Here is a 23,590-nt window from a genome sequence, read left to right on the forward strand (position 1 = left end):
CAGAGGAAGGGGCGGGGTCAGAGGAAGGGGCGGGGTCAGAGGAGGGGGCGGGGCCAGAGGAAAGGGGCGTGGCCGTCGGGGAAAAGGCAGAACGGGGCTCGGGGTCCGATGGGAGGGGCGGGGCCATGGAGGAGGGGCGGGGCCAGAGCGGGGACGAGGCTTCATGTACCGGAAGTGGGCGGGGTCATTTCCGGTCGGTGGGCGGAGCCACTTCCGGTCCGTGTCCCCGGCGCCCCGGCCATGCCGGCGGGTCCGAGCGCCACGGGAGCCCGGGGGGCCGGGAAGAGGAGGCTCCGAGGTACCGGAACGGGGCACCGGGGGAGCTGGGAGGGCACTGGGGGAGCACTGGGGTGCTGGGAGGGCACTGGGGGTGCTGGGGGAGCACTGGGAGGGCACTGGGGGAGCTGGGGGAGCACTGGGAGGGCACTGGGGGAGCTGGGGGAGCACTGGGGGTGCTGGGAAGGCACTGAGGGTGCACTGGCGGAGCACTGGGGGAGCTGGGAGGTCACTGGGGTGCTGAGGGAGCACTGGGAGAGGACTGGGAGGGCACTGGGGGAGCTGGGAGGGCACTGGGGGAGCTGGGGGGGCACTGGGGTGCTGAGGGAGCACTGGGAGAGGACTGGGAGGGCACTGGGGTGCTGGGGGAGCACTGGGGGAGCTGGGAGGGCACTGGGGTGCTGGGGGAGCACTGGGAGAGGACTGGGAGGGCACTGGGAGGGCACTGGGGGAGCTGGGAGGGCACTGGGAGAGCACTGGAGGAGCTGGGAGAGCACTGGGGGAGCTGGGAGAGTACTGGGAGAGCACTGGGAGAGGACTGGGGGAGGTGGGACGGTACTGGGAGAGCTGGGGGGACACTGGGGGAGCTGGGAGGGCTGCAGACTGGGGGAACTGGGAATGCTGCAGACTCAGAGAACTGGAAACTGGGGGAACTGGGAGAGCTGTAGTCTGAGGAAACTGGGAGGGCTGCATATTGCAGGCACTGGGAACTGGGGGAGCTGGGAGGGCTGCGGACTGGGGAAACTGGGGAGCTGGGAGGGCTGCGGACTGGGGAAACTGGGGAGCTGGGAGGGCTGCGGACTGGGGAAACTGGAAACTGGGGAGCTGGGAGGGCTGCAGACTGGGGGAACTGGAATGCTGGGGGAGCCCGAACTGGGATGCTTGGGGACTGGGGGGGCTGCAGACTGGGGAAACTGGGGGAGCCTGAACTGGGATTGAACTGGGATGCCTGGGGACTTGGAGAACTGGGGGAACTGGGAGGACTCGGGGAGCCTGAACTGGGAGGTGGGAGGGCTGGGGAGCACTGGGAACTGGGGAGCTGGGAGGACTGCAGACTTGGGGAACTGGGAGCTGGGCGAACTGGGAAGGCTGGGAGGACTGGGGGAGCCTGCACTGGGATGCTTGGGGGCTGGGGAAACTGGGAGAACTGGGGAGCCAGTATCTGCGAGTTGGGAGGACTGGGGGGCACTGGGGAATGGGGAGCTGGGGAAACTGGGGAGCTGGGAGGCCTGGAAACTGGGATAACTGGGATAACTGGGATAACTGGGATCCGGGGGCGCCTATAACCCCATCCGATTCCCAGGGGCGGCAGCGGGCGAGGATCCAGCCCCCGGAGCGAGGAAGAGGAGGCGGAGGAGGAGGCAGCAGGAGGTGCCGGGGGGACCAGATGAGGAAGGGGATCCGAAGCCGGCTCCGGAGGCGGACGGAGGAGCCTCGGGGCGCTCGTCGGCGCTGCGGGAGCGCATGGAGCGGCGGCTGCTGGGCGCGCGGTTCCGGCTCCTCAACGAGCGGCTTTACTCGTGCAGCAGCCGCGAGGCTGCGCGGCTCTTCCAGAGCGACCCCGATGCCCTCCGGATCTACCACGACGGCTTCGCCCGGCAGCTCGCCCGCTGGCCACACGACCCCCTGGAGCGCATCGTCCAGCGCCTGCGCAAGAGGTGAGGGGGCAGACTGGGGGGACTGGGAGCACTGGGGTGAGAAACCAGCTGACTGCATCGTCCAGTGCCTGTAGAAGAAGGGAGGGGGCCAAACTGGGGGGAACTGGGAGCACTGGGATTAGAAACTACCTAACTGGATCATCTAGCACCTGTAGAAGCAGGGAGGGGGGCTAACTGGGGGGACTGGGAGCACTGGGATGAGAAACTAGCTAACTGCATTGTCCAGCGCCTGTAGAAACAGGGAGGGGGCCAAACTGGGGGGACTGGGAGCACTGGGACGAGAAACCAGCTAACGGCATTGTCCAGCACCTGTAGAAGCAGGGAGAGGGGCCAAACTGGGGGGACTGGGAGCACTGGGGTGAGAAACCAGGTAAGTGGATCATCCAGCGCCTGTAGAATCAGGGAGGGGGGCTAACTGGGGTGACTGGGAGCACTGGGATGAGAAACCAGCTAACTGCATCGTCCAGCGCCTGTAGAAGCAGGGAGGGGGCCAAACTGGGGGGACTGGGAGCACTGGGATGAAAAACAAGCTAACCAGTTTCTCTAGTGCCTGTGGGGATGGTGAGGGGGGCCAAACTGGGGGGACTGGGAGCACTGGGGTGAGAAACCAGCTAACGGCATTGTCCAGCGCCTGTAGAAGCAGGGAGGGGGGCTAAACTGGGGGGAACTGGGAGCACTGGGATTAGAAACCACCTAACTGGATCATCCAGCACCTGTAGAAGCAGGGAGGGGGGCTAACTGGGGTGACTGGGAGCACTGGGATGAGAAACCAGCTAACTGCATGGTCCAGCGCCTGTAGAAACAGGGAAGGGGCCAAACTGGGGGGACTGGGAGCACTGGGGTGAGAAACTAGGTAACCAGTTCATCTAGTGCCTGTGAGGATGGTGAGGGGGGGACTGGGGGGCAGAGCTGGGAGTACTGGTACGAGGAACCAGTTAACTGGGTCATCTGGTGTCTGTGGGGATGGTGAGGAGGGAACTGGGGGGCTGAACTGGGGGGCCAAACTGGGGAAACTGGGAGCACTGGTCTGAGAAATCGGTTAACTGAGTCATCTGGTGCTTGTGAGGATGGTGAGGGGGGAACTGGGAGGTAGGACTGGGGGGAACTGGGAGCACTGGTCTGAGAAACCAGGTCATTTGGTGTCTGTGGGGCTAGTGAGAGGGGGGCTGGGGGCCAAACTGGGGGGAACTGGGAGTACTGGTCTGAGAAACTGGTTAACTGGATCATCTGGTGTCTTGGGGGAACTGGGGGGCACTGGGAGCACTGGTGTGATGAACCAGTTAACTGGGTGATGTGGTGCCTGTGGGAATGGTGAGGGGGGAACTGGGGTTACTGGGAGCACTGGTGTGATGAGCTGGGTCCTCTGGTGTCTGTGGGGATGGTGAGGGGGGCACTGGGGTAACTGGGAGCACTGGTGTGATGAGCTGGGTTCTCTGGTGTCTGTGGGGGTGGTGAGGGGGGCACTGGGGCATGGTGAGGGGGTTACTGGGGGGCACTGGGGTTACTGGGAGCACTGGTGTGTGATGAGCTGGGTCCTGTGGTGCCTGTGGGGATGGTGAGGGGGGCACTGGGGGTTACTGGGAGCACTGGTGTGACGCGCTGGTCCCCAGGCCGGCCTCGCTGGAGGTGGCTGATTTCGGGTGTGGGGACGGGCGGCTGGCGCGGAGCCTCCGCAACAAGGTTCACGGCTTCGACCTGGCGCCGCTCGGCCCCCACGTCACCGTCTGCGACATGGCCCAGGTACCGCCCTCCCAGTCCCTCCCAGTCCCTCCCAGCTCGCTCCAGTCCATCCCAGCTCCCCCTGATGCATCTCCATCCTTCCCAGATCACTCCAATCCATCCCAGCTCGCTCCAGTCCTTCCCAGTGACTCCCAGCTCGCTCCAGTCCCTCCCAGCTTCCCCTGATCCATCCCAGATCACTCCAGTCCCTCCCAGCGGCTCCCAGCTCACTCCAGTCCCTCCCAGCATGCTCCAGTCCATCCCAGTTCCCCTTGGTCCATCCCAGCAGCTCCCAGCTCACTCCAGTCCCTCCCAGCTCCCCCGATCCATCTCCATTCTTCCCAGATCACTCCACTCCATCCCAACTCACTCTGATCCCTCCCAGCGACTCCCAGCTCGCTCCAGTCCCTCCCAGTGACTCCCAGCTCTCTCCAGTCCCTCCCAGCTTCCCCTGATCCATCCCAGCTCACTCCAGTGCCTCCCAGTGACTCCCAGCTCACTCCAGTGCCTCCCAGCAGCTCCCAGCTCACTCCAGTGCCTCCCAGTGACTCCCAGCTCACTCCAGTGCCTCCCAGTGACTCCCAGCTCACTCCAGTGCCTCCCAGCAGCTCCCAGCTCACTCCAGTGCCTCCCAGTGACTCCCAGCTCACTCCAGTGCCTCCCAGTGACTCCCAGCTCGCTCTAGTCCATCGCAGCTCCCCCCAATCCATATCGGTCCTTCCCAGCTCGCTCAGATCCCTACTGGCAGATCCCAGCTTCCTCTGATCCATCCCAGCGACTCCCAACTCACTCCAGTCCCTCCCAGTTCCCCCTGATCCATCTCCAGTCCCTTCTGGCTTGCTCCGATCCCTCCCAGCAGCCCCTGGCTCGCTCCGGTTCCTTCTGCTTGGCTCTGATCCCTCTTGATCCCTCCCTCCTCTCGGATCCATCCCGCTCTCTCCCAGCTTATTCCAATGCCATCTGGCTCTCCCTGATCCTTCCCATCTCACCGTGATCCCTCCTGATCCCTCCCCGGCTCTCCCTGATCCTCCCTGACTCTCCCAATCCCACCTGGCTCCCAGTGACCCTTCCTGATCCTTCCCAGCACATTCCAATCCCTCACGGCTCTCCCTGATCCCTCTTGCCTCTCCCCAATCCCTCCCGATCTCTCCCAGCTTGTTTCAATCCCTCCTGGCTCTCCTGATCCTTCCCAGCTCACTGTGATACATCCCAATCCATCCCAGCACATTCCAATCCCTCCCTGGCTCTCCCTGATCCTTCCCAGCTCTCTCTGATCCCTCTGGATCCCTCCCAGCTCTCTCGGATCCCTCCCTGGCTCTCCCTGATCCTTCCCAGCTCACTGTGATCCCTCCTGATCCTTCCCAGCACATTCCAATCCCTCCCGGCTCTCCGCAATCCTTCCCAGCTCACTGTGATCCCTCTGGATCCCTCCCAGCTCTCTCTGATCCCTCCCTGGCTCTCTCTGATCCTTTCCAGCTCACTGTGGTCCCTCTCGATTCTTCCCAGCTCATTCTGATCCTCCCTGGCTCTCCCTGATCCTTCCCAGCTCACTGTGATCCCTCCTAATCCTTCCCAGCACATTCCAATCCCTCCCAGCTCTCCCCATTCCTTCCCAGCTCACTGTGATCCCTCTGGATCCCTCCCAGCTCTCTCTGACCCCTCCCTGGCTCTCCCTGATCTTTCCCAGCTCACTGTGATCCCTCCTGATCCTTCCCAGCACATTCCAATCCCTCCCGGCTCTCCGCAATCCTTCCCAGCTCACTGTTATCCCCCTGGATCCCTCCCAGCTCTCTCTGATCCCTCCCTGGCTCTCTCTGATGCTTCCCAGCTCACTGTGATCCCTCCTGATCCTTCCCAGCACATTCCAATCCCTCCCAGCTCTCCCCACTCCTTTCCAGCTCACTGTGATCCCTCTGGATCCCTCCCAGCTCTCTCTGACCCCTCCCTGGCTCTCCCTGATCCTTCCCAGCTCATTCTGATCCTTCCTGGCTCTCCCTGATCCTTCCCAGCTCACTGTGATCCCTCCTGATACTTCCGAGCACATTCCAATCCCTCCTGGTTCTCCCTGATCCTTCCCAGCTCACTGTGATCCCTCTGGATCCCTCCTGTCCCGGCTCTCCGCGCTCCCCCCGTCCCGGCTCTCCGCGATCCCGTTCCCGCTGTGTTTTGTGCAGGTTCCGCTGCCGTCGGAGTCCGTGGACGTGGCCGTGTTCTGCCTGGCGCTGATGGGAACCAACCTGCAGGAGATCCTGGAGGAGGCCAGTCGCGTCCTGCGCCTCGGGTGAGACGGGAGCCAGGGGGTCGGAGAGGGATCGGGGTGAGCTGGGAAGGGGGATCGGGGACAGCCAGGAGCCTCGGGGATGGAGGGGGGATCGGGGAGAGCCGGGGAGGGATCAGGAGGGATCAGAGCCGAGCAGGAGGGACAGAGATGGATCGGGGGGAGCTGAGAGGGATCATAGCGAGCCCGGAGGTGCCAGGAGGGATCGGAGCAAGCCAGGAGGGGATAGAGGTGGATCAGAGGGAACTGGGAAGGATTGGAGTGAGCTGGGAGTGACTGGGAGGGATTGGAGCAAGCCAGAAGGGACCCAGATGGATCAGGGGGAGCTGGGAGGGACTGGAGTGAGCTGGGAGGAACTGGGATGGATTGGAGCAAGCTGGGAGGAACTGGAGATGGATCATGGGAGCTGGGAGGGACTGGAGCGAACTGGGAGTCGCCGTGATGGATCAGAGTGAGCCAGGAGGAACTGGAGATGGATCAGGGGGAGCTGGGATGGACTGGAGTGAGCTGAGAGCTGCTGAGATGGATCGGAGCGAGCTGGGAGGAACTGGAGATGGATCAAGAGAGCTGGGAGGGACTGGAGATTGTCAGGAGGTTCTAGGAGGGATAAAAGCGAGCCAGGAGCGACTGGAGATGGATCAGGGGGAGCTGGGATGGATCAGAGCGAGCTGGGAGGAACTGGAGATGGATCAGGGGAGCTGGGAGGGACTGGAGTGAGTTGGGAGCTGCTGAGATGGACTGGAGTGAGCTGGGAGGAACTGGAGATGGATCAGGGGAGCTGGGATGGATCAGAGTGAGCTGAGAGGAACTGGAGATGGATCAGGGGGAGCTGGGATGGACTGGAGCGAGCTGGGAGCTGCTGAGATGGATCGGAGTGAGCTGGGAGCTGCTGGGATGGATCGGAGCAAGCTGGGAGGAACTGGAGATGGATCAGGGGAGCTGGGAGGGACTGGAGTGAGTTGGGAGCTGCTGAGATGGACTGGAGTGAGCTGGGATGAACTGGAGATGGATCAGGGGAGCTGGGATGTATCAGAGCGAGCTGGGAGGAACTGGAGATGGATCAGGGGGAGCTGGGAGGAACTGGAGATGGATCAGGGGAGCTGGGATGGATCAGAGCGAGCTGGGAGGAACTGGAGATGGGTCAGGGGAGCTGGGAGAAACTGGAGATGGATCAGGGGGAGCTGGGAGGGACTGGAGCGAGCTGGGAGCTGCTGGGATGGACTGGAGCGAGCTGGGAGGAACTGAAGATGGATCAGGGGAACTGGGAGGGACTGGAGGTTGTCAGGAGGTTCTAGGAGGGATCAGAGCGAGCCAGGAGCGACTGGAGATGGATCAGGGGGAGCTGGGATGGATCAGAGCGAGCTGGGAGGAACTGGAGATGGATCAGGGGAGCCAGGAGGGATCGGGGAGCACCAGGCGCTGCTGCCGGTGCCCCTGTTGGTGCTGGAGCTGCAGCTCAGTCCCAGTTGGCGCAGGGGCTCGCTGCTGGTGGCCGAGGTGGCCAGCCGCTTCGAGGACGTGCGCGGCTTCCTCAGCGCCATGGCCCAGCTCGGCTTCAAAGCCGTCTACAAGGTGCGGAGGGAGCCCCGGGAAGGGGCGCGTGGGGCTGGGGGTCGAGGCTGGGGGTCTGGGGTCTGGTGTGGGATCTGGGGGGCTGCAGGGGTGGGATCTGGAGCTGCGGAACAAGGTTTTGGGGACCACAGGGGCTGCAGAAGTTGGGGGGTCTGGGGGCTGTGATGGGTTCTAAGGGCTGGGGGGGGGTGGGTTTGGGGGCCCTGGGGGCTGTGGGGTTGGGGGGGGTGGGTCTGGAATGGGATCTGGAGCTGTGGGGCAGGGTTTGGGGTCTCTGGGGGCTGCGGAGGTTGTGGGGCTGGGGTCTGGGATGGGGTCTGGGGGCTGTGGGGATGGCTTTGGGGGCGCTGAGGGCTGCGGGGATGGGGTGTAGGGGTCTGAGGTGGGATCTGAAGCTGTGGGGCAAGGCTTGGGGTCCAGAGGCTGCAGAAGTTGTGAGGTAGGGGCTGGGGTCCGGGATGGGGTCTGGGGGCTGCGGGGATGGGTTTGGGGGCCCTGGGGGCTATGGGTCTGGGGTGGGATCTGGAGCTGAAGGGCAAGGTTTGGGGACTATGGGGTCTGTGAGGCTGTGAGGGGGGCTCTGGGATGAGGTCTGGGGGTTCTGGGATAAGGTTTGGAGTCTGTGAGGCTGGGGGTGTCTCCGGTCTGGGGGCTGTGGGGCTGTGGAGCCCGTCGGTCTGGGGGCTCTGGGCTGCGGTCTGGGGGCTGTAGACGTTGGGGCGGGGGGCCTCTGGGATGGGGTCTGGGGGCTGTGGGGCTGCAGAAGCTGAGGGGCTCTGGGATGAGGTCTGGGGGCTGTGGGGCTGAGGGGGTCTCTAGGCTGGGCTCGGGGGGCTCTGGGGGATCTGGGGCTGCAGAAGCTGGGGGGGCTCTGAGCTGTGGGGACTCTAGGCTGGGCTTTAGGGTCTGTGGGGCTGCAGAAGCTGGGGGGCTCTGGGATGGGGGCTGAGGGGTCTCTGGGATGGGGGCTGGGGGAGAGTCTAGGCTGGGCTCTGGGGGCTGTGGGGCTGCAGAGGCTGGGGGGGGCTCTGGGCTGGGGGATCTGGGGCTGCAGAAGCTGGAGGGGGCTCTGGGCTGGAGGCTGTGGGATTCTAGGCTGGGCTCTGGACTGGGGCTCTGGGGGCTGTGGGGCTGCAAAGGCTTGGGGGGGGGCTCTGGGCTGAGGGGGCGCTGGGGGCTGTGGGTCTGGGGGCTCGAGAGGCCAGGAGGGGGTTGCTGTGGGGCTGTGGGTCTGGGTTTGGGGGGGGGGGGGGGGGTGTCTCCTCGCTCAGACTCCCCCCCTCCCTCCTCCCTCAGGACTTGTCGAGCCGATTTTTCTTCCTGTTTGAGTTCCACAAGCTCCGCGCCCCCCGGGGCCGCCCCCTGCCCGGCCTGCGCCTGCGGCCCTGCCCCTACAAGAGGCGGTGAGGGGGCTCCCTGGGCCCTGGGGGCGGGGCCTAGGGAAGGGGCGGGGCTTAGGGCCGTGGCCACGCCCCCTGCCTGCTGCCCTGGCTCTTTAAGTGCTGGGGGCGTGGCCTATGGAAAGGGGCGGGGCTTAGAGCTGTGACCACGCCCCCTGCCTACAGCTGAGGCTCTGTAAACACAGGGGGCGTGGCATCTGTGCGGGGGGCGGGGCTTAGAGCTGTGGCCACGCCCCCTGCCTGCAGCCCTGGCTCTTTAACTGCTGGGGGGGCGTGGCCTATGCAAAGGGGCGGGGCTTAGAGCTGTGGCCACGCCCCCTGCTGGTGGCCCTGTATCTGTAAGCACTGGGGCGTGGCCTATGGAAAGGGGCGGGGCTTAGAGCTGTGGCCACGCCCCCTGCTGGCAGCCCAGGCTCTTTAAGTATTGGTGGTGTGGCCTATGGAAAGGGGCGGGGCTTATAGATGTTACCACGCCCCCTGCTGGCAGCCCAGGCTCTTTAGGCCCTGTGGGCGTGGCCTATGGAAAGGGGCGGGGGTTAGAGCTGTGGCCACGCCCCCTGCTGGCAGCCCCATATCTGTATGCCCTGGGGGCGTGGGCTAAGGAAAGGGGCGGGGCTTAGGGGCTTGGCCACACCCCCGACTGGCAGCCTTGGTTCTTTAAGTGATGTGGGAGTGTGGCCTATGGAAAGGGGCGGGGCTTATAGATGTGGCCACGCCCCCTGCTGGCAGCCCCATACCTGTGTGCACTGGGGGCGTGGCCTTTGTGCAGGGGCGTGGCTTAGGGGCTTGGCCACGCCCCCTGCTGGCAGCTCATGCTCTTTAAGTGCGGGGGCGTGGCCTATGGAAAGGGGCGGGGCTTAGGGGCTTGCCCACGCCCCCTGCATGCAGCCCTCTTTCTTTAAGTGATATGGGGTTGTGGCCTATGGAAAGGGGCGGGGCTTAGAGATATGGCCATGCCCCCTGCCTGCAGCCTGGGCTCTGTGAGCACTGGGGGCGTGGCCTCTGAGCAGGGGACGGGGCTTAGTGGCGTGGCCACGCCCCCTGCTGGCAGCCCTGACCCCCCAAGTGCTGTGGGGGCGTGGCCTATGGAAAAGGGGCGTGGCTTGGGGGCGTGCCACGCCCCCTGCTGGCAGCCCCATATCTGTGTGCCCTGGGGGCGTGGCCTCCGAGCGAGGGGCGGGGCTTGCGGTGGCCACGCCCCCTCCAGAGGGGGGATATTCTAATAAAGCCGCTGTTTGTCTGGACTCGGTGTGGAGATGGAGGGACCGGGGGGGGATTGGGGGGCGGGGGGGGACGGAGGAGGCTCTGCCTTTTGTTCCTGTGACCACGACCCCGTTCTCGCCTCTGGGGTCAAAGGGAGACACGGAGAGAGCGACCCGGGCACAAAGCGAGGGAGCTCGCGGGTTGAGATAAGGACAGTTCACAGGGGACAGTGCGGGGGGTGGCAGTGCGGGAGGTGACAGTGCAGGAGGTGACAGGGGGTGACAGTGCAGGGAGGGGACAGTGCAGGGGGTGGCAGTGCAGGAGGTGGCAGTGCAGGGAGGTGGCAGTGCAGGAGATGACAGGGGGTGACAGTGCAGGGAGGTGGCAGTGCAGGGGGTGGCAGTGCAGGGAGGTGGCAGTGCAGGGGGTGGCAGTGCAGGAGATGACAGGGGGTGACAGTGCAGGGAAGTGACAGTGCAGGGGGTGGCAGTGCAGGAGGTGACAGTGCAGGGGGTGGCAGTGCAGGGAGGTGGCAGTGCAGGGGGTGGCAGTGCAGGAGATGACAGGGGGTGACAGTGCAGGGAGGTGACAGTGCGGGGGGTGACAGTGCAGGGAGCTGACAGTGCGGGAGGTGACAGTGCGGGAGGTGACAGTGCGGGAGGTGGCAGTGCAGGAGGTGGCAGTGCAGGGGGTGGCAGTGAAGGGAGGTGACAGTGCAGGAGGTGGTAGTGCAGGGAGGTGGCAGGAGGTGACAGTGCAGGGAGTGACAGTGCAGGGAGGTGACAGCGCGGGGGGTGACAGTGCAGGGGGTGACAGTGCAGGGAGGGGACAGTGCAGGGGGTGGCAGTGCAGGAGGTGGCAGTGCAGGGAGGTGACAGCGCAGGAGGTGACAGGGGGTGACAGTGCAGGAGGTGGCAGCGCAGGAGGGGGCAGCGCAGGAGGTGGCAGCGCAGGGAGGTGACAGGAGGTGGCAGTGCAGGGAGGTGACAGGTGACAGCGCAGGGGGTGGCAGGAGGTGGCAGCGCGGGGGGTGGCAGCGCGGGGGGTGACAGCGCGGGAGGTGGCAGTGCAGGAGGTGACAATTTAGGAGGTGGCAGTGCAGGGGGTGACAGTGCAGGGAGGGGACAGTGCAGGGGGTGGCAGTGCAGGAGGTGGCAGCGCAGGAGGTGGCAGCGCAGGGAGGTGACAGAAGGTGGCAGTGCAGGGGGTGGCAGGAGGTGGCAGTGCAGGGAGGTGGCAGCGCGGGGGGTGACAGTGCACGGGGGGACAGTGCGGGAGGGGACAGTGCAGGAGGTGACGGGGTGACAGTGCAGGGAGGTGACAGGAGGTGGCAGTTTAGGGGGTGTCAGTGCAGGGAGGTGACAGGAGGTGGCAGTTTAGGGGGTGTCAGTGCAGGGAGGTGACAGGAGGTGGCAGTTTAGGGGGTGTCAGTGCAGGGAGGTGACAGGAGGTGGCAGTGCAGGGCAGGCAGTGGGAGTGGATGGGTGAGGGGAGGGGGGAAGAAGGGGGGGGACACACACATGGGGGTGCGGGGGGTGGCTGGGGTGACAGTGATAGGGGTGTCACTGCAGGGGGGTGGCAGTGCAGGGGGGTGTCCGTGCTGCCTCCTGGCCTGGAGGTGCCTCACCCCCTCCCCGCTGCTGCCACCCCCGTGTCCCCAAGGGTGCTCGGCCACCTGCTCGCCCAGAGCGCAGGTTTGCAGCCCCGCTCACTCCTGTTTTCCCCCGAAAATCACTGGGAAGGGACACGGTCCCCTCGGGGGTCCCTGCCAGGTGCCAGCAGCCCCCGTGCTCCCCACTCCGGAGCTGCGGTGGCTGGGGGGCTGAGGAGGGGTTGGGGTCTGGGGTGGGACCTCTGCCCCTCTGCAAGGCGGGGGGACATCGCTTGTGTGGGGCGGGGGGGGCTGGGAGCCCCCCTCCGAGGGCGGAAGGGAATCCGGGTCCCCCTCCCAGCGATGCAGGGGGGGATCCTGGTCTGGAGGAGGCTGAGGGGAGACCCCCTCGTGCTCTGCGGCTCCTGGAAAGGAGGTTGTGGAGAGGGGGGTGCTGGGCTCCTCTCCCAAGGAACAAGGGATGGGATGAGAGGAAATGGCCTCGAGCTGCTGCACGAGAGGTTTAGGTTGGATTTTGGGAGAAATTCCTTCACAAAGGGTTGTTCCACCACAAAATACTGATGCTCCATCACAAGATACTGATGCTCCACCACAAAATACCGATGCTCCATCTCAAATACTGATGCTCTCTCACAAGATACTGATGCTCCATCAGAAAATACTGATGCTCCATCACAAATACTGATGCTCCATCTCAAATACTGATGCTCCATCTCGAATACTGATGCTCCATCTCGAATACTGATGCTCCCTCACAAGATACTGATGCTCCATCTCGAATACTGATGCTCCCTCACAAGATACAGATGCTCCATCTCAAATACTGATGCTCCATCACAAATACTGATGCTCCATCAGAAAATACTGATGCTCCATCACAAATACTGATGCTCCATCACAAGATACTGATGCTCCATCTCAAATACTGATGCTCCATCACAAATACTGATGCTCCATCAGAAAATACTGATGCTCCATCACAAAATACTGATGCTCCATCTCGAATACTGATGCTCCATCACCAAATAATGATGCTCCCTCACAAGATACAGATGCTCCATCTCAAATACGGATGCTCCATCACAAGATACTGATGCTCCATCTCAAATACGTATGCTCCATCACCAAATACTGATGCTCCCTCACAAGATACTGATGCCGCATCACAAAATACTGATGCTCCATCTCGAATACTGATGCTCCATCACCAAATAATGACGCTCCCTCACAAGATACTGATGCTCCATCACAAATACTGATTCTCCGTCACCAAATACTGATTCTCCATCACCAAATACTGATGCTCCATCCCAAAATACTGATGTTCCACCACAAAATGCTGTCATCGATATTTTGTGACAGAGCACCAGCGTTTTGAGTGTAGAGCATCAACATTTGTGATGGGACGTCAGTATTTGGTGATGGGGCGTTATCAGTCTTTTATGGTGGAACAGCAATATTTTGGGATGGAGCATCAGTATCTGTATTTGCACTGGAAGGGGCTGCCCAGCGCAGGGGTGGAGTCTCCATCCTTGGAGGGGTCAAAAGCCACGTGGACGTGGTGCTCAGGGACAGGGTTTAGTGGTGGGGGTGGCACAGGGAGGATGTGGAGCTGCTGGAGCGAGGCCGGAGGAGGCCCTGGAGATGATGTGAGGGCTGGAGAACCTCCTGGAGGACAGGCTGGAGAGCTGGGGTTGTCCAGCCTGGAGAAGAGAAGGCTCCATGGAGACCTTAGAGCATCTTCCAGTAGGGAAAGGGGCTCCAGGAAAAGCTGTGGAGGGGCTCTGGGTCAGGGAGTGCAGGGATGGGATGAGGGGAACAGTTTTGAGCTGAAAGAGGGGAGATTGAGGTGAGATCTTAGGCAGAAATGTTCTTCTGGGAGGGTGAGGAGGCCCTGGCCCAGGGCCTATGATTCATAGAATCATAGAACCATGGAACCACCAGGTTGGAAAAGACCCATCGGATCATTCTCTCACGTTCAAGGAAACCTCCCTCTGGATTGGGGGGCTCGTAGCTGAGCTCGAGCCCTCAGGGACCCCTGAAGTGGAGGCAGTGGGGATGGACATCAGGGCACCACCAGCATTTTGGGGTGATCTTGGGAATCGGGGGCTGGAGCAAGGCTGGATCCTGCGCCCGATGCGCTCAAGGAATCCTCGGTTGGGGTGGAACACGCTCCTGGCTTGGGAAGGAGCTGATCCGGGGGGGGACCCTCCAAGCCTGCCTGCAGCAAGGCTGGACGGGATGTTTTGTGGCAGGGAATCGGTGTTTCGTGGTGGAACATCAGTATTTTTGGTGGAATATCAGTGTTTTGTGGTGGAATATCAGTGTTTTTGGTGGAATATCAGTATTTTTGGTGGAATATCAGTATTTTGTGTTGGAATATCAGTATTTTGTGTTGGAATATCGGTATTTTGTGGTGGAATATCAGTATTTCGTGGTGGAATATCAGTATTTTGTGGTGGAATATCAGTATTTTTGGTGGAATATCAGTATTTTTGGTGGAATATCAGTGTTTTGTGGTGGAATATCAGTGTTTTGTGGTGGAATATCAGTATTTTTGGTGGAATATCAGTATTTTGTGTTGGAATATCAGTATTTTGTGGTGGAATATCAATATTTTTGGTGGAATATCAGTGTTTTGTGGTGGAATATCAGTATTTTGTGTTGGAATATCAGTGTTTTGTTTTGGAATATCAGTATTTTGTGTTGGAATATCAGTGTTTTTGGTGGAATATCAGTGTTTTGTGTTGGAATATCAGTGTTTTGTGGTGGAATATCAGTATTTTGTGTTGGAATATCAGTATTTTGTGTTGGAATATCAGTATTTTGTGTTGGAATATCAGTGTTTTGTTTTGGAATATCAGTATTTTGTGTTGGAATATCAGTGTTTTTGGTGGAATATCAGTGTTTGTGTTGGAATATCAGTGGTTTTGGTGGAATATCAGTGTTTTGTGTTGGAATATCAGTATTTTGTGTTGGAATATCAGTATTTTGTGTTGGAATATCAGTATTTTGTGGTGGAGCATCAGTATTTTGGAGCATCACTGTGAACCGAGCTCATCTCACCACAGGGACCAAGCCTGATCCTGCCTGCAGGAGGACACACGGTCTTGGTGGACAATTCCGAGCACTCTCTCTTAGTCCTGGGCAGTCTCTGGGCCGTGAGACACGAGACACGAGCATCCTCCAAGGTGCCTGATGCCCTCAGACTTGTTTTGTTCCCTGGGCTTTCAAAGGAGGCGAAGTTAAAAGCAGTTGAAGTTTGTTTTCCACCAGGCTCCCTTCCTGGGACCAGCCCAATTAGCGTTAACAAGCCGGATGGTAATTATAGCGCGGGGCCACCGGAGGATTCGTCCTGGTGGCCGAGCTGGCACGGCAACCCTGGGCTGGCTGCCAAGGGGCCAATTAGCGGCTTCGCTGCTGACGATGCTTTGATGGGGATTGTGCTTCAGTTTCTTGGCTGGAGATGCAGCTGGTGGCACCGGGCTGGGGTGACCATCCCCGTGTCCCCTTGGTCATTGAACCCTGGTGACAGACCTGGCTGCAGGACCCTCATCTCTTTTTCCAGCCCCTCTAATTAACTCCTACCTCTAATTAACTCCTATCCACACCTCCCCATGATGACCATGTGCTCCCAGCAAGGAGACACTGGTGGCACTGGGCTGGGGTGACCATCTCCATGTCCCCTTGGTCATTGAACCACGATGACAGACCTGGCTGCAGGACCCTCGCCCCTCTTTGCAGCCCCTCTAATTAACTCCTACCTCTAATTAACTCCTATCCATACCTCCCCATGATGACCCTGTGCTCCCAGCAAGGAGGCACTGGTGGCACTGGGCTGTGGTGACCATCCCGTGTCCCCTGGGCTCTGGGGAGCTCTGGGCTGGTGCTGGAGGGGGGAGAGCGGTGGGAGCTGGGTCTGAGCTCCAGGCAGGGCCCCACGCGGGTGGCACTGGACTGAAAGGGGCAACATCGAAGAGTCGTGGACTGGGTTGGGTTGGAAAGGACCTCGAAGCCCACCCAGTTGCATCCAGGGACACCTCCCACTGGATCAGGGGGCTCCAAGCCCCATCCAACCTGGACCTGAACCCCTCCAGGGATGGGGCAGCCACCCCTGCTCTGGGCAGCCTGGGCCAGGACCTCCCCACCCTCATGGTGAAGAATTTCTTCTGCCAAGGGTTCTCCAGCCCTCGCATCGTCTCCGTGGCCGCCTCTGCACTCGCTCCAACAGCTCCGTGTCCTTTCCGTGCTGAGGACTCCAGAACTGGACACAGAGCTCCAGGTTGGTCTCACCAGAGGGGAGATCTGACCAAAAAGCTTTTGCTTTGTTTGCATCAAGACCCTTCTTGGCCGTCCGGGTGCTCGTTCAGCTCCATCGCGTCGTGCTGAGACACCCCCTCAGCGCGGCCGGGGCTGGGGGTCGCTGCCTAAGCCCACCAGCTCTTGGAGGGCTCGGAGAGCATCACAGGTCTCCGTGTCACCTCTCCAGCCATCAGTCCTGCTGGGGGGCACCTGCCCCTGCCCAGCACTCAGAGGGCTGAGCTGCTGTTTGCTTTGGGTGCTTCACGCCGAGGGCATTAGAACTTGGAGTGTGAGCTCTGGTTGCTACTGGAAGAGTCCTGGGGGTAATTAATCAGCCGTGATCACCGAACTGTCACCTGCTGGCAGCTCCTCTGCAGGTAAACAAGGGAAAGGACGGCTTTCCTTGGGGCTTCTCTCATCCCTGGTGGACAAACCCGGCCTGGGCAGTGGCTCCATGGCCAGGAGCAAAGGGAAAAACACATGCTGGGAGCAGCTCAGTGTCGCGGGCTGAGTTCCAGTCACACAGAATCATGGAATCGTGGATGGTTTGGGTGGGAAGGGACCTCGAAGTCCATCCGGATCCATTCAGCTCCATGGGCAGGGACACCTCCCACTGGATCGGGGGCTCCAAGCCCCATCCAACCTGGCCTGGAACCCCTCCAGGGATGGGGCAGCCACCACATCTATGGGCAGCCCGAGCCAGGGCCTCCCCACCCTCACAGAAAAATATTTCTCCCTAAGATCTCATCTCTATCTCCCCTCTTGCAGCTCAAAACCTTGTCCCATCCCTGCACCTCCTGATCAGGAGCCCCTCCCCAGCTTCCCTGGATCCCTTTTCCCTCCTGGAAGATGCTCAAAGGTCTCCCTGCAGCCTTCTCCTCTCCAGCCTGGACAACCCCAACTCTCCAGCCTGTCCTCCAGGAGGTTCTCCAGCCCTCACATCATCCCCGTGGCCTCCTCCGGCCTCGCTCCAGCAGCTCCGTGTCCTCCCTGTGCTGAGGGATCCAGAGCTGGACACAGGGCTCCAGGTTTGGTCTCACCTGGGAAAGGTGCCGGTGGGCACCAAGCTGGCCGTGAGCAGAGGTGGCCAGGGGTGTCCTGAGCTGCAGCAGGAGGAGAGTGACCAGCGGTTTGGGAGGGAGAGGGGGTCCTCCCGCTCTGCTCAGCACCTGGCGTGCTGGGTCCAGTGCTGGGCTCCCCAGCAGGGGAGACTGGACTCCAGCCCAGGGCCATGAAGACACAGCGGTGGCTGCAATATCTGCTACGAGGACACCCTGAGCGAGCTGGGCTCGTTCAGCCTGGAGAAGAGGGGGCTGAGGGAGATCGTGAGGTGTGTAAATAGCGGAAGGGAGGGTGCGCAGAGGCTGGAGCCCAAGCTCTGCGCTGTGGTGCCCGGTGCTAGCAGCTCTGGACCATCCTCACCCTATCTTGAGATGTTGTATTTAGACATTTTGGTGGATCTGGTGGGTCGTGGAGCTCACCCGGGCACAGGGGTGGCGTTGCCATCACTCCCATCCCTTGAGCGTTTCCTCGTGTGGGAGGTGGCAGGATGGGAGCTCACCTGTGGCTCCTGGTGGAACTGAACTTGTGAGATTACGACGTCTTTAAACTTGTGGAAAATACATGCTGGAGACGTTCTTGAGGAAGAGAGCAAGAAACAGAGACAGAAAGGATCACATTTAACTTTTATTCCCCGTCCAGAGTCACGCAATGAACTCTGACAGCGTTCGGTGAAGGCAGCAGCGTCTCTTCAGACATTGTCTCTTCCAACCTGGTGATTGAGGTGCTGAGGGACATGGGTTAGTGTTTGATGGGAATGGTTGGACTCGATGATCCAGTGGGTCTCTTCCAACCTGGTTATTCTATGATTCTATGATTCTATGATCCTGAGAAATTACATCAGGCGTAGGATGACCAGGTGACCAGAGTTGACCTGCCTGAGGGGAGAGAGGCTCTGCAGAGGGATCTGGACAGGCTTGATCCATTCGCTGAGGCCAACGGGACAGGGACCAACCACACCAAGTGTCAAGTCCCACGCTTGGGACACAACAGCCCCATCAGTTCTCCGATGATTGATGGAAGGGGGTCTGGAAAGCTGCCGGGCAGAGAACGACCCGGGGGGTCTTGGTCGCTAAGGGCTGAACGTGATCCAGCAGTGGCCCAGGTGTCCAAGAAGGCCAAGAGCATCCAGGCTTGGATCAGCCATGGGGTGGCCAGCAGGAGCAGGGAGGGGATCATCCCCTGCACTCGGCGCTGGGGAGGCTGCACCTTGAATCCTGGGTTCATTTCTGGGCCCCTCACTCCAAGAAAGACCTGGAGGGGCTGGAGCACGTCTGGAAAATTGAACGGAGCTGGGAAGGGTTTGGAGCGCAGGGGTTGTGGGAACGTCTGAGGGCTCTGGGGGTGTTTATCCTGGAGAAGAGGAGGCTGAGGGGAGACCTCATTGCTGTCTCCAACTACCTGAAAGGAGGTTGTGGTGAGGTGGGTACTGATCCCTCTCCCAAGGAATAAAGGCTGGGATGAGAGGGAATGGCCTCAAGTTTCACCAGGGTAGGTTCAGGCTGGATATAGGGAAAATTTTCTTCATAGAATCACCAGGTTGGAAGAGACCCACCGGATCATCCAACCACTCCCACCAATCCCTAACCCATGTCCCTCAGCACCTCGTCCACCCATCCCTTAAACCCCTCCAGGGAAGGTGACTCAACCCCCCTCCCTGGGCAGCCTCATCCCAGGCCTGATGACCCTTTCTGGGAAATATTTTTTCCTGATGTCCAGCCTGACCCTCCCCTGGTGGAGCTTGAGGCCGTTCCCTCTCGTCCTGTCCCCTGTCCCTTGGGAGAAGAGCCCAGCTCCCTCCTCTCCACAACCTCCTCTCAGGGAGTTGGAGAGAGCAATGAGGTCTCCCCTCAGCCTCCTCTTCTCCAGGAGAAACACCCCCAGGGCCCTCAGGCTTGTTCTCCAGCCCCTTCCCCAGCTTCGTTGCTCTTCTCTGCACTCGCTCCAGCCCCTCAACATCCTTCTTGTGGGGAGGGGCCAGAACTGACCCCAAGATTCGAGGTTGGGTCTCCCCAGAGGGAGAAGAACCTCCCTGGCCCTGCTGGCCACGCCGTGTCTGCTCCAAGCCAAGATGCCCTTGGCCTCCTTGGCCCCCTGGGCCCCTGCTGGCTCCTGTTCAACCAACACCCCCAAGACTTTCTCTTGATGGAGAAGGTTTTCGGGCACTGTCAGAGGCTGCCCAGGGTGGTGGTGAAGTCTCCATTCCTGGAGGCATTTGAAAACCAGGTAGAGGAGGTGTTCAGGGATGGCTGAGTAGAGGAAAGGTGTGGTTGGACTCGATGATCTCAAGGTCTTTTCCAACCAAGTCATTCTATGGTTCCGTGATCCCAGTCAGTGGAGAGAGATGGACGTTTCTGGGCCCGCGTCATTGCACTTCACCCCTGTTCCAGGACGGGGTGAATTATTTTCTGGTGCTGTGTCCCTCTCCCAGCATCTGACCTGTCTTCATCAGCTTCTGGGACACGGAGTCCTATCAGCTGCCCCAGCAGTTTGAAGATCCCTTTCTGCATCTGCTTCATCTTTATGCCGTAAACGAGGGGGTTGAGCATGGGAGGGACCACCAAATAGAGATCAGCCACCAGGACCTGGACGTGAGCTGCCAAGCCGAAAGAGAACATCTGGAGGTACATGGAGAGCAGACCACCTATATAAAACAGCAGGATGACGAAAACATGGGACCCACAGGTCCTGAGGGCCGTGAGACGAGCCTCTTGTGTTGGCAGCCTCATCACAGACCTGAGGATCATAGCGTAGGAGAAGGTGATGAAGACAGAGTCTGTCCCCACCAACAGCGTTGCCACGATGAGGCCGTAGAGGTCACTGGCGGAGGGGTCGGCGCAGGCCAGGTTCACCACGGCCATGTGCTCGCAGTAGGAGTGAGGGATCACTCTGGTTTTGCAGTAGGGGAAGCTGGTGAGGAGGCACATTAAGGGGGTCATGACGCCGGCTCCCCTGGCCACGCACAGCAGCCCGATCCGGACGGTCCTCGAGCTCGTCAGGACGATGCTGTATCTCAGGGGGTTGCAGATGGCCACGTACCGGTCGAAGGACATTGCCAGGAGCACCCCTGACTCCACTGCAGTGAACGTGTGGATGAAGAACATCTGGGTGAAGCAAGCCTCGAACCCAATCTCTCTCCAATCCAACCAGAACACACCCAGCATTTTGGGAACTACGGCGGTTGAGAAGACGAGGTCGATGACCGCCAACATGGAAATGAAATAGTACATGGGCTCGTGGAGGCGTTTGTCCAGGCTCACAGCGAGAAGGACCGTGCCGTTTCCCAGCAAGGCCATGATGTACGTAAAGCAGAACGGGATGGAAATCCACATGTGAAGAGCTTCCAGGCCAGGAATGCCCGTAAGGAAAAAAGACCAAGAGCTGGTGTTGGATGGGTTGGTCGTTAACATGGCACAGGCGGGCCAAGCCGCATCTTGGTTCCCGACGTCAGGTCCCTGTGACAGAAAGGTTGGGATTTTGATGCCATCGGTTTGATCGCAAAACTGCAGCTCTCGAGCATCACACCATTTTGTCGCGTTTATTTGGGGAAAACCTCTCAGAGCCTGTTATCATCGAATGATGGAAAGGTTTGGGTTGGAAGGGACCTCAAAGCCCACCCAGTCCCACCCCTGCCATGGGCAGGGACACCTCCCATGGGATCAGGGGCTCCAAGCCCCATCCAGCCTGGCCTTGAACCCCTCCAGGGATGGGGCAGCCACCTCTGCTCTGGGCAACCTGTTCCAGGGCCTCCCCACCCTCATGGGAAAATATTTCTTCCTAAGATCTCATCTCAATCATCTCCCCTCTTTCAACTCAAAACTGTTCCCTGAGCAGAACCAGCTACTGGGTAGACCGAGCATCTAAGCTCCTCTATGAGAACGATTCGTGTTGTACATAGAATTATGGAATGGTTTGGGTTGGAAGGGACCTTAAGGATGGTAGAATCATAGAATCATGGAATCAAAAAAACGATTTGTGTTGGAAGGGACCTCAAAGCCCTTCCCGGTCCACCCCCTGCCATGGGCAGGGACACCTCCCACGGGATCAGGGGGCTCCAAGCCTCATTCACCTCTGGGGATGGGGCAGGCACCACTTCTCTGGGCAACCTGGACCAGGGCCTCCCCACTGGAACATTTTCCCCAGCATTATTCGAGGCACAAGTTGTGCTGATTTGGGGGCAGCTGATGAGAGCCGTACAGAATAACCTCTAATCTGGAGCCAGCCTGCAGAAATAGAAGCTTTTTGCAGTGATGGCTCCAACAGCTTCGTTTCAAGGTCTTTATAATCATCCTGTTCTTCACCCACAGAAGCTCCACAAAGGTTGCGTTGTGTCGGCTCCTCACCTGAAATCAGGTGCGCCGGCACCTTTCCTCCGGACAACTCTGCCCCGTGCTGTGCACAAGCACAAACATTGATCGACTCGACTCCCCGCCTCATCAGAAAACAAAATCAGGTTTGGTCGACAAGAGCCGTTTCCTGCAGAGCCGCGCTGATTGCCATAATTTAATTTGATCCCAACCCTTTAATTCTTTATTGACCGAATCGTCTGTTAACTTCTGGGTCTTTCTGCGGGGCATTGACGTCAGCTCAGCCGTCTGCAGCCGAGCACATCGTCCTGCCTTCTCGATCAAGTAGAAGCCTGAGGAAGCGTTTGCTGACCCCACAGCCTGCCAGGACTCATCCAGCTGAACCTTCTGAAAGGAGGTTGTGGTGAGGTGGGTGCTGGTCTCTTCTCCCGGGGAACAAGGGATGAGACAAGGGGAAACGGCCTCAAGGTGAAATAGGGGACGTTTGGATGGGACATTGGGAGAAATTCCTCCATGGAATGAGAAATGACGCCCTGGCAGAGGCTGCCCAGGGCAGAGGTGGAGTCCCCGTCCCTGGAGGGGTTCAAAGACCGGGTGACCATGCCGCTTCGGGCCAGGGTTCAGTTGCCACGGTGGGGTTGGGCTGACAGTTGGACTGGATGAACTTGGAGGTCTTTTGCAACCTTCATGATTCTATTCTATGGGTATAAGTTCAGCAGAACAGGACAAAGACCTTGTTGGCCAACTCAGAGATCCTTTGTCCCTCGTGCAAACCACCCAAATCTGCTGCTGGTTTTGTTTTCTGTTCTTGGCAGAAGCTGTTTTGCATCATTCTCAGCTACCGATCAATTAAATCACGTTAAAACATAAGGATCTGTGATTGTTTTCATAGAATCACAGAATTGTAGAATCATAGAATCACCAGGTTGGAAGAGACTCACCGGATCATTGAGTCCAACCATTCCCATCAATCACTAACCCATGTCCCTCAGCACCTCGTCCACCCGTCCCTTAAACCCCTCCAGGGAAGGTGACTCAACCCCCTCCCTGAGCAGCCTTGGACAGGGACCAATCACCCTTTCCAAGAAATATTTTTCCTAATGTCCAGCCTTCCTTTCAGAGGGGAACAGGTTTCTACCTCTTCTTCTCCAAGCCTCTCCTCTCCGTGCAGAGGGGCAGATGCTGTTCTCTGCTTTTACCTGATTTCTCTACTTAACAACTTCTACGTCCCATCAGACCCCGACCAGCTCTGGCATCTTACTTGATCCTAGAATTGTCTGGCTGGAAAAAAGCTTTGAGATCGAGTCCAACTGTGCCTGTCCATGCCTACACCATATCCATGAGCACCTCTTCTGGACACCTTCTAAACGACTCCAGGGATGGGGATTCAACCCATGCCCTGTTCTGGTGCTTCCTTGTCCCTCCTGCTTCACCTTGATTTATTTATTTACTTTTTTTTAGACTCGAGTCTTATTTTTACCTAGAAAATACTTAAAAAACACAATTCTGCAGCCTCGGGTCCGCAGTTTCATTTAATGAGAAGCTTTAAAATCCTGAAAATATACTTTCAAACAGAAATTTTCCAGCAATCGCATTTTTTTCCCCATGTGGCAAGCGTGTGTGGCCAGATCTGAGGTCCCACCACCCTCCCACCTCTCACCCCCAGGAGCTGCGTCCTGGCCCCTCCAGTCGTGCCGTGTGGCCGCCCTCCTCGCTCTCCGCTTGCAGACGCTGCGGGGACGCTCGTGCTGGGAAAGGAACATCCCCTGTGTGCAAGGGCAGAGGCGCCGGGCTCTGCATAAATCACCTTGGGCTACGCGGATGGAATCCCCTGGTTGGAGATCCCCAAGAGGGTCCTTTCCAGGCACCTTCTCTAATCACCTCAGCGAGGAGGCTTGATGGCAACAGCCTTGCTCCCAAGTCAGTTCTCGCTCTTCTGATTTCTTTTACAAACATCAAGCGGGAGGAGGTGACCGAGCCAGGCAGGAACAGGCTGCACAGTTGTCTCCAGCAGAATGGAAGATGTTCTTTCACCTGGAGCAGGAGATCTTGAGTGTGATCGTGAAGCACATGCAAGAGAACCGGGGGATCAGGCCCAGTCAACACGGGGTCACAAAAGGCAGGTCTTGCCAAACCAACCTGATCGCCTTCTATGACAAAGTGACTCGGCTGCTGGATGAGGGAAAGGCTGTGGATGGATCTTC

General features: G+C 59.5%; 2 protein-coding genes across 2 annotated transcripts; one reads left to right on the plus strand and one right to left on the minus strand.

Moving 5' to 3' along the window:
• The first annotated feature begins 194 nt into the window (after window positions 1-194).
• Window positions 195-9,005, plus strand: RRP8 (ribosomal RNA processing 8). Its single transcript, XM_069881714.1, has 6 exons — window positions 195-298; window positions 1,580-1,934; window positions 3,545-3,674; window positions 5,828-5,934; window positions 7,407-7,503; window positions 8,800-9,005. Exons 1-6 carry the CDS (start codon window positions 241-243, stop codon window positions 8,908-8,910), a joined length of 858 nt encoding a protein of 285 aa, XP_069737815.1. The 5' UTR covers window positions 195-240; the 3' UTR covers window positions 8,911-9,005.
• A 10,349-nt stretch (window positions 9,006-19,354) lies between these two features.
• LOC138734088 (olfactory receptor 52K2-like) lies at window positions 19,355-20,489 on the minus strand. The gene has a single exon (XM_069881643.1). The coding sequence runs from the start codon at window positions 20,487-20,489 to the stop codon at window positions 19,455-19,457; it is 1,035 nt and encodes a 344-aa protein (XP_069737744.1). The 3' UTR covers window positions 19,355-19,454.
• Window positions 20,490-23,590: the final 3,101 nt, after the last annotated feature.

This window comes from Phaenicophaeus curvirostris, unplaced genomic scaffold (assembly GCF_032191515.1).
Source record: "Phaenicophaeus curvirostris isolate KB17595 unplaced genomic scaffold, BPBGC_Pcur_1.0 scaffold_59, whole genome shotgun sequence".
Taxonomy (NCBI): domain Eukaryota; kingdom Metazoa; phylum Chordata; class Aves; order Cuculiformes; family Cuculidae; genus Phaenicophaeus; species Phaenicophaeus curvirostris.

What these genes read in the sequence shown, in the direction of transcription:
- RRP8 (XM_069881714.1), top strand. Translation starts at nt 241, where the DNA reads ATGCCGGCGGGTCCGAGCGCCACGGGAGCCCGGGGGGCCGGGAAGAGG. An exon ending in CGGGAAGAGGAGGCTCCGAG is followed by an intron (nt 299 to 1,579) that starts GTACCGGAACGG and finishes TCCGATTCCCAG; the next exon opens with GGGCGGCAGCGGGCGAGGAT. An exon ending in GCTTCAAAGCCGTCTACAAG is followed by an intron (nt 7,504 to 8,799) that starts GTGCGGAGGGAG and finishes CTCCTCCCTCAG; the next exon opens with GACTTGTCGAGCCGATTTTT.
- LOC138734088 (XM_069881643.1), bottom strand. Translation starts at nt 20,489, where the DNA reads ATGTTAACGACCAACCCATCCAACACCAGCTCTTGGTCTTTTTTCCTT.